A 10,312-nucleotide genomic window follows, 5' to 3' on the forward strand; every position below is an offset into this window, starting at 1 on the left:
AACAATGTGAACAGACACATTTTCTAGCTCTGAGACAAAACATAATGATTCTTCTATTATTTTTAAAAAATCAGATTTTGCTTCATTTTACTGAGATAATATTGTTTTTCCTCTGTATTAAGGTAAATGATCGCATCAGTTGCTGTCAGTAAACGTCATGTTGAGTTCCTTTATCAGAGCACCTCAAATGAACATTTTGTTCATTTATGAGATTTAATCAGACGTGGAACTTTAATTTACTGGTTTCTGTTCACTTCTGGAAAGGGGAAAAAAATGAATGTAAATGAACAGTTTTAATCTGAGTGTGTTATTAAAATGTCATTGATTAAAAAAAGTTTTCAATACAATATAATACAGAATAATTTCTAAAATTTAAACCTGACACTTTCCTTCTGAGAGTTTTAGCCACATTGTTCAAGCAATTTAACGTTCATGAAATTAAACATTTTCACTCACTTTTTTTTAAATCTAATGAATTTTCAATGATGGGTACTATTTTTAGGCTCTAAATTAATCCTTATTTATGTTACATGTTTATTGCTTTCAGTACTATAAGAATAAAACAAGCCCCATCAATGATGACACCGCCACCGTGTTTTTCTGTAGGCCGTTGTTTCCTCACATATGAATAAATTGATGTGCAGCATTCCCATCATAATTTAATTATCCTATCATCAATTCATTAAATAAATAAGCCACGCAAGGAAAACTAGAAGATTTTTACAACCCAGGTTTAATCTTGCAAGAGGAACAGCCATTGAAACACAGAAATAGAAGATGTTATACGATGCCCATATCACAAGATCTGCCCCTGAACAGTATAAAGGAGCATCAACTTATATGTTTATCCAGAAAGGCTAGGTCAAGACAACTCTGCTTTCCAGCTTAGGGTCCTTGAATTGTATCAGATGTGCAGGCTCTGTCCTCCTTCAAGTTCCACTTTGTTCAGACAAAACAACTCTAACTTACACACATGCTTCTATATCATTTGACATTAGTAAGTAAAAAACATCCATGACCTTTACATCCCCCATCAGTTCCTTCTATCACTAAGGCATGATCTTAAACCAGGAATGTCCAATCCTGGTCCTGAAGGGCCACAGTCCCACGTGTTATACATTATATTTTCATTGCCCCAACTCACCTGATTTGGATCAATGGGTAATTAACAGGCTTCTGCAGAACTTGAAGTAATTTCACCAAAGAATCAGATGGAGCAGGTAAACCAGTAAAACATGCAGAGAGTAGCCCTCGAGGACCAGGATTGGACACCCCTGTCTTATGCCCCTTTTTCACTGTTACGGCACAGATCAGGTAAGCTCGGATCAGTTCAGATCAGCTCATGTGTCGTTGCATTTCCATTTACACTTCTGGACCGGTTCTGTGTGTGTGTGTGTGTGTGTGTGGGTGGGGGGGGGGGCTCCAGAATCCAACTTGTCTTACCACCTGGTGGCGGTATTGCTCCCTTAAGCTACTTACTAGCCACCACCGAATGTTAGAAGAAGAACATCCTGAAAGACTTTGAAAAGGCTTTTTGACAGATTGTGACAGTCCTTCGTTACCTTTACGTATAAAACTTAGTGGGGAAAAGTATTCTCCTATTGCTCCATCTTAGAGTGGACAACAGCTTTAAGCTTTTCATCTTCCTGCGTAAAATGTTCTAATTGTTTTTAGATAATTTACATAGAAATGTTTGAGTGCATGATGATGATTAAAAGGCATTTTAAAGTAGTTCAATGCCCCCACACACTCTCTTTCTCTCTCACACAAATATCTAACTCACACAAAAATCAATCAATCAATCAATCAATCAATTCAGTATCTAGAATGTTACGTGTTTGTAGTTTTGTATGCGTGTCATCATCTCTCTGAGCAGTGATATGAACATTTTTACAGATTAACTTGTTATACAGGAACAGGAAGTTTAAGGAAACAGGTTTTCAGAATTTTTTTTTTTTTTTTTTTGTCTTTTATTGAAACACAGCATGGCTGCAGGTTTATAGACTGTTAGATAATTTCATTATTCTATCATTAACTCATTAAAAAATAAGATATGCAAGGAAAACTTGAAGATCTTTACAACCCAGGTTTAATATCATTGCAAGAGGAGCAGAATTGAAAACTGGGATACAAGATGTTACACGACACCCTGGATCACAACGTCTGCCCCCAGACAGCATAAAGGAGCATCAACTTATACACTTATCAGAAAAGGCGAGGTCAAAACAACTCTGCTTTCCAGCTTAGGGTCATTGAAATTTATCAGGTGTGCAGGCTCCGTGCTCCTGCAGGCTCCACTTTGTTCAGACAAAACAACTCTAACTTACACACATGGTTCTATTAATTTGATATTAGTAAGTGAAAAACATCCATGACCTTTACATCCCCCGTCAGTGACCCTTTGCATCAGCAACACGTATCATAAGGAAGGTCTCACTCTGCAAATTACACCGCTCCGATCTTTGGTTCTCCTGTCAGTGGCAAACGATTTTCACACAGCAATTAGCACACTTATTTCACACACACACATGCAGATTCAGCCACACACAACAGCACAAAGCGCCAAAAAAACACGCACATACACAAAGCTCCGATGTTTCCTGTTTGAGGATCTGCATCATTATACCCACACACATCAACGGAGGAGAGGTGTGAATGGTTTGTTGTTTCCAAAACACATGAAAACAGACAAATAGCAGTGCACACAAGAGGCATTCAGCACGGGGGTGGGTGGGTGGGGGGGTCTTTTACCGTGAATCGAGAGTAAAGGGGCTGAATTGTGTGAAGAGTTTGGGGGTCCTTTTCACAGGTAAGGACCCCTGCAAGGCGGCCCATTGTACGCCTGTCCCGTAAATGGAGGACGCCGCACACAAAGGCGACAATTGCTATACGTGCTCAGCGCAACATAAAGGTGTCAGGCAAAGACAGGTTGTGCATAAAGACCACTATTCTCCTGCAGCAGCCGTGATGACAACTAATTATGGGGAAGGGAAGGACTAAATGGGAGGGGAAGGGGAGAAAAGACATTTTTGAAAGAAAAGCCCTTCATTAAAGGCACAGCTGGGACAGCAGGAACTGTGCCCTGTCTGTGTGTGTGTGTGTGTATGTATCTGTGTGTGTGTGTGTTTGTTTGGGTTGGAGGGAATTCACATTTATTTGTTTGTGTGTTTTTCTTATGTGTGAGCGCCATGTCTCAATGAGAGCTGAAATCTGGCTGTCGGTGTGAAAATGGAGCCCATCTCTGCTGACCTCTAACACCAAGACCCTGTCTGTTTGTCTGTGTGCGTGTGTGTGTGTTAGTTTGTGTGTATATCTCTGTCCCACCCCTTTATCCCAGTGTCCTTTTTCTCACTGCAGCCACCCGAAGGTCAGCGCCAACACTCCTTCTGCCTTCCTGTGGCACGACCTGTCACCTTCAGCATCAATAGGTGTGAATGTGTGACAGAAACATTTTGTACAATGCTGAACACACACACACACACACACACACCTTGTGGGCGAAGACTTCAGCATGTTGCCGAAGGCCTTGCTCCAGCTCCAGTGTCTGGGACATTTCTGTGAACTCCTCGGTGACAAGCTGGGACACTGGGTATACAGACACAGAACAAAGAAACAAATTTGGAATTAAACACAAAATGTATTGATTTAAAACTTTTATTGATCAGGTCATGGAGCAGTAGGCAGGACGTCAGCCTTGCACAGTTGCTAAGAGGCTCATGGGAGTTTGACTGTCTAGTCCACATGTTTTGTGACTGTGTTCTTCGAGGCAATCTGTGTGGGGTGTCAGGGCCACTTTTAGGCGCTATTAGGTCCTCATGTAACTAAAACGAGAACTGTGTCTGCATCCATGTATGTGGCGATCATGGATGGGAGGAGGCCGTCTGGTTTGTAAACCTCAGGGTTTCACCTCTGCTTTTGGCAGAGGATGTGGTTCTGTGGGCGTCTTCAGGCCATGTATTCCAGCATGCACTGGGTTGGTTTGCAGCTCAGTGTGAAAAAGCTGAGATAAGAGTCTGCTCTTCGTCAGAGGATGCTTCTTAATGAGATCCTGGATAAGCGCAGCTGAAATTGGCTTCCTTCTTTGAGTAGCTAGCCTGATAGACAAAGTGAAGAGCTCCATGGTCCAGGAGGGGGTTTGAGTAAAGAGGCTGCTCCTTTCCACCAAAAACAGTCAGCTGAGGTTGTTCAAGTATCTGATTAGGATGCAGGTTTTCTGGGCATGTCCCGTTGCAAGAAGACCAAGAACTTGCTGAAGAAATTATACATTCTATCTCACCTAGCAATGCCTTATGGTATTGATAGTGTTGCTGGGGTAAGGAATTATAGATGGATGGATGGATGGATAGATACTGTAACAATCCCTATCCTGGAAATGGCAGGAAACATGGCTCATGACAGCAGAAGGACCAGGATCATCCCCCGACACCTGCAGCTAATGACGAGGAGCTCGGCAGACTGCTGGAAGGAGTGGCCATCACTCTGGGAGGAGTTCAGCTCGGCATTCGGGTAGTCCTGCAGCCTGGGGGGACCGAGAGGTCAGCCGAGTCTGGGTGGACAGATCGGACAGCATCTGCAGCCAGTTTCTTAGGATCCACTGAGGGATGGATCTTTACAAGAGATCCTTCCTGCCTATAGCCATCAGCATCTATAACATCTCTTAATCAAACGAGGATTACCAGTTACAACAACATTTAATTTCCCTTTGGGATTAATAAAGTATTATTGAATTGAATTTGAATTGAATGGAATAGAATTATGAAGAACTTTTTATCTAATGTTTTAGTGTCTCTTGATGTAAATGCCTGAGCAATGAGAAAATGCAAAAGCACAGGTGCATTCATGTCACCTCACATGAGTTTTCCACCACAAAGATCTGACAGTGTTTTTGAAAGCTGCTGTGCAGCCGAGTCAGTCAACATAACAGCACTCGTTGGTCAGCTTCGATCCTAGTCTGGTGAGTTGTGAATGCAGTTTTATAAAATACTAAATTATTACTGGATGTACTGTATGGCCAGTATTATTATTTTTATTTTCTAACTGCTTCCTGAGCACACGAGTAGCTACTGTCCCTTCTGCTCCACTTGTGTGTAACTTACATGTGATGGGTTAAATGCAGAGGACACATTTCATCAATGTATGAGCATGTACAGTGATGACAAGATAAAATACTTTCACTTAAGAAAACAAAATCATCAACAAACAAGATTTACGTGTTTTTTTCCCCACAACCTATTGCAGCTTTCTAGCTGCAAACTCATAGTTTAGAAACAATTTTAAAACAAAGTCTGTCGTTGTTCTGTCAGTAAAAAGTGCACAGATATGGTTGTCTTGGTGTATCGTTTATGTAAAAAGTTTTGTCAATGACGATGGATGAAACTTGTAAGGGCTTCTTCATGGCGTTACAAACAAGCCAAAAAACAAACTCAAATATTTGTTTTTCATTTTTTTTCCTCCCTTCTTCCAGCTGTTATTGCATTCTTTCCAAGAACACCATGTTCCACCATTGTTAAAATACTTGCAAATTTCAGTTGTGTCATCGTTGACAGAACCGCTGCAAAGCTAATGACAAAAATACAAAACGATCCTGCATCAGCTACAAAGTCAGTGATATGAGTACAAAGTTACACAACATGGAGTGCACTGGTGCAGGCAAAACATGTCAGTAAAGCTGCATTTGTGTTGCAACACATTTGTCAATAATTATTATGATTTTATCATAATAAAATTGTACCTCTTTTCATTTTGTTCATGCTCTTGCTCTGTTTGCTCATTTTCCTCAGAATTGCTTCTTTCTCCTCAACCTCCACAGCGAGCTGCAAGAAAACGTCAGGGTTAAAACGTGATGTTGTGTTCCTTGGATTTCAGAGAATGTTAGATTAAATCATTTTCTCAAGAATTTCTACCCTTTATCATAACATTTTCCTCCATTCTTACTCTGAATTTATGGCTCAACTTGGAAATTTATTGAGTAAAGTTATGGGAACTGTACAAACAGAGTTTGGTTCAAAGGTGGATGAAGGCAGAAACAGTTTGTTGTGCTTTTCCTCATCCATGTAAGAAACCATTGCTCACCCGCACTTTTGTTCAGCTGCACCCTACTGTTGTAGAGATATACCTGCGTCCCTGAATGTCATTTTATAACACACTTTTATTTCTGGTAACTGAGTCGTTCATTCTGTAAAGATGTTTCTAAAAAAGGAAACTCCTCTCCCTTGAACAACTGAGACATCCCACCCCCGTTTCAGACCCTGGGACAGTTTAAACCTTGTTCTCAGCATCTCTAACTACATGTAGAAAACTGACAGACTTTTATTCACATTCTAGAAGAAGTAATAATGTTTTTCTGTAATGAAATAATTGTTTACCGTGAATAACTAAATAACTTGCTATGTGTGTTTCTCCTGCAGCTGACAAGAACCTGGGTTGCCCAAAAGTTAGCAAACTTGTTTTCTGTTTACAAGGTTAACAGTGTCTTTATTGGTTTTTAACCTCATTTAAAGTTGATAAATGTCTTAAATGTTTTTTAATTTGATGACTTTTTCAACAGAGGAGATTAAAATAATACTTTATTTAGTTGATAAAGTTTAGCCCTTCCATTCTGATTGGTTCAAATCGACCACCTCCTTCAAATCAGAGGTGCGGTCAATTGTTTACAAGAGAGGAAGACCTCTCGGATGAATTGAGAAGATGAATTTGGAAGTAAAAGAGAAGAAGTCGAATGAGAGAGAAGACAGGAGGAGAAGGAGTAAGCTTTTAAGACACAACCTACAAAACTTCTAAGAAGAAAATTAGTTTCAACTTTAGCAAAGTTTGATAGAACCCTCTTCAGCGCTCCAGACACCTGCAGTTATCATCAACAGAGTTAACAGCTGTCCAGAACTCCAGGAGACGCTCCGGTTGACCATGAGAGCCAGTGACCAAACTCATCGCCTTGATGTCAGGGATGTGAAGGAATTTCCACCTTTACATCAAAGATCATTTCAGCAGAAAGAGTCCAACATCTGGTATCTTCAGGCGGCCGCTCGAAGACGACTCCAGGTAGGAACAGCTGATCTATGCTCTGAAGGTTGACTGTGGTGTCCAAGATTTTAGATTTTAACCAAATTAGTATTAACTCAGTTCAGTAATTATTTTTCCTTAAATCTCAGACCAAATTTAGACTATTGAACGATAAAACGTCTTTCTTTCAGTTAAATTTGCATGATTAATCTGCCCTGCTGAAAATTCCAATTGTTCTACATTGCATCTTGTTTTGGTTTGGTTAAGCACATAGAATAATTTCATTTATCTGTTTATTCCTGCTAACAAGCAATTTTAAAGGTCACGTTAATTTCCATAAAACTCCGGTTGTGGACAAAGCCTTCATTTAAGTGTCAGAAATAATTTCCAACAGTTATTTTCTCATATATAGTCAAATAAACGTGACAAAATTGTATTAAAGCGTGTGTGTTTTACTTATGACATCTGAATCCTTCATATAAAAGAACTCACGGTGTAAAAAGGGTAATTCGAGGTAATTAAACGATAACATCTGAATTGATTTTCAGACCTTCAGATTTTCTCTCAGAGCTGAGAGTGGTGCCCCTTCAAAATAAAATTCATAACGAATTTTTAATCATTATTAACCCTTCCCGCTACACTGTTCCAGTCCTGAGTCTACAGTTTCTATTTCAGCCATGGGGTCAATAATGCACTGATTTAAAACCATTTATTCAAAGGACAAGAAGAAGAAACAAAACCAATGATTCTCCTGGAAGACTGGATGAAGTTTGGTGTCCTTACAACCCCTGAGTGATATTAAAATGATGATAGCAGCAAGTCTCTTTCCATAGTGTTTCCTCAAAACAAGTACGAGTAACTCTGAGCCTGACTTAAACTCATTTCACACCTTATAATCCCTAGCTGGGCCGTCTGGGGCTCAGTAGTTAGAGCAGGCGTCCTCCAATGCAAGAGTTGGGGGTTCGATTCCATCAGCAGTCACATGCCAAAGTGTCCCTGAGCAAGACACTGAACCCCTCATTGTCTCCAATGTGTGTCCCATCGGTGTATGAATGTGATAAAGCACTGATTATTCTTTGCATAGATCTAGTAGAGTGCTGTAAGAATGGATAAATGATGACACAGATTGTGTTGTAAAGCACTTTGAGTGTCTTGATAAGATGGAGATGTGCTATATAAGTACAGTCCATTTACCATAGCCTGAAAATAGCCTTCCACTGTATTAGGACAGTGTTTTGGTCCAGATAAGGACTACCGGTCCTGACGAGGAAGGTGATCACCAACAACAAGAATGAGTCAGCCTACAGAGAGAAGGTGCATAACCTGGTCGATTCGTGCTCGGAGAACAACCTCACTCTGAACACAGACAAAACAAGGAGGTATTCATCAGTGCCAGGAAACCCCAGGTTGAGGATGACACTTCAATCTTCATCATCAGAGAGAGAACAAAGAGGATGTCTAGCATCACCTTCTTCGAAGTACACATCTATGAAGTCTGAAATGGACTATAATTACCACTGCACAGGTGAAAAAGGCACAGCAGAGGTTTTGTTGCTTGAGAACTTAAAAAAAAGTCCTAACCACCACATATGTGGATACAGTATACCACTTCAAAGCATACCACTTTATGCTAGTGATTTTTTACCGCTGCTCCATTAGGAGCATTTCAATGTATTGCATCTCTTCCTCAACCCGTCACACACAGAGTGTTGTTCATACCTGTTCTCTGAGCTGCACCTGCTCTTTGGTCAGTTCTTCCACCTGTTGCTCCAGCTGCAGCTTCTCAGCTAGCAAACCATCCACTGATGCCTGCAGGGCTGACATGCACACACAAACACACACACACACACACACACACACACACACACACACACACACACACACACACACACAAGGAATTCAAGATCCAATTGCATGTTCGATGAACATAAATCCAATCCATCATCTCACTAATAATCTTGGTTCATGCATGCTCTGCTGGTATGAAATATTTGAGATGTTCTCAGGAGAGCTGCAAGAACCCACATATTCTCAGCAGTCACTTCCAAGATTGAAATAAAAATACAATAAAAGTCTGCTGCCCATTCAAATGTCCAGAACATCAACCAACCAGCCATGACAGCAGTAATGATTTCTGGTGCAGAGCGAGAATGTGAACTGTTAAAAGTTACTGTGTCGTACTTTTTGCTGCTCATCTCGCATTCCATTGTGTAGGTTCAGGATCTAAACATCAATCTTATCTGTTAGTATTTTAACATGTTGCAAAAAAAAAATTAGTTTCAGCATCGTATTCTGCTCATGCACCGTGAACTGCAGCTGACCCATTCTCCTTGCCTCTCATTTCCAGCTGTGAGACCACATGTACAGCAAAAAAATCTCATGCTGTGAAGTGTCAGCTGTAAAAAAAAAAAAAACAAGTCTGGGTAATAAAAATGCTGACACATTTTTTTACTAGTATTTGTAAAAACAAATTTACTGAGGTGCTAGCCTGATGGGCTCACAATGAGAACATTTCTTTGAACGTTAAAGAAAGAACAACTGCCTGATGATAAATTTCAGACTTTTGGTGACAAAATGCTATTCTGTAACAGTCTTACTATAAAACCATGCAAAGAAAACCATATATCGGTACCAACAAAGTCCATGCTCAATAATCCAGGTATACAATCCAACAATTTTCAGTCAGGTCATCTGAACAGTTTATTTTTATTTTTTTTGCTGAAACGTTTCACCTTCCATCCAGAAGGCTTCATCAGTCAAGAAAACACACAACACAAAACTGATTCTTACTCCAAAGTGGAACAAACCAGTTATGTTGGTGCCAAGATGGTATCTTTTGAACGCCCCCTCCTCCGGTGCTCGCCCTTTTCCTCGTCGGCAGTCATGTCAAACTGGTTCAAAACCAACAAAGTCCATGCTCAGTAATCCAGGTATACATGCGTTTGATTATTTTAGTTATACTTTGAATCAGAATAAGCTTTATTATCATTGCACCGGAATACAGTGAAATTATGTTCATACAGTCGTACGAAAGATGAACAGAGTGCATGTTGCTGCTGCTGAGAAGCGTGGCCCCTATTCTTTATCAGAATACTTCTAGATAGAAAAAAAGGAAAGAACCATGAGGATAGATAATGATATTACAAAAAAAGATCTCTTCACATCTTGTCCTATCAGGACACGATTTGAGACATTAAAAAACTCTACCAGCAAGCACATTAAAAACATGATTACATACGCCTTTGACGTCAAGGTGTTGAGATTTGTCCATGAGCATTTTTCAGATCGGCCACAGTTCTGATGATGTTGTTTC

At 40.1% G+C, this 10,312-nt stretch overlaps 1 protein-coding gene across 1 annotated transcript in view; it reads right to left on the minus strand.

The window, feature by feature from the left end:
- The window catches only part of shtn2 (shootin 2), a 42,095-nt gene that overhangs the window by 16,742 nt on the left and 15,041 nt on the right, over positions 1 to 10,312 (minus strand). The window contains exons 6-9 of the mRNA XM_037676739.1: positions 8,719 to 8,816; positions 5,732 to 5,813; positions 3,491 to 3,585; positions 2,438 to 2,471 (exon numbers count right to left, since the gene is read on the minus strand). Of these exons, the coding sequence (XP_037532667.1) occupies positions 2,438 to 2,471; positions 3,491 to 3,585; positions 5,732 to 5,813; positions 8,719 to 8,816 (309 nt within the window). The remainder of the gene's footprint in view (positions 1 to 2,437; positions 2,472 to 3,490; positions 3,586 to 5,731; positions 5,814 to 8,718; positions 8,817 to 10,312) is intronic.

This window comes from Nematolebias whitei, chromosome 1 (genome assembly GCF_014905685.2).
Source record: "Nematolebias whitei isolate Nwh7 chromosome 1, NemWhi1, whole genome shotgun sequence".
Classification (NCBI taxonomy): domain Eukaryota; kingdom Metazoa; phylum Chordata; class Actinopteri; order Cyprinodontiformes; family Rivulidae; genus Nematolebias; species Nematolebias whitei.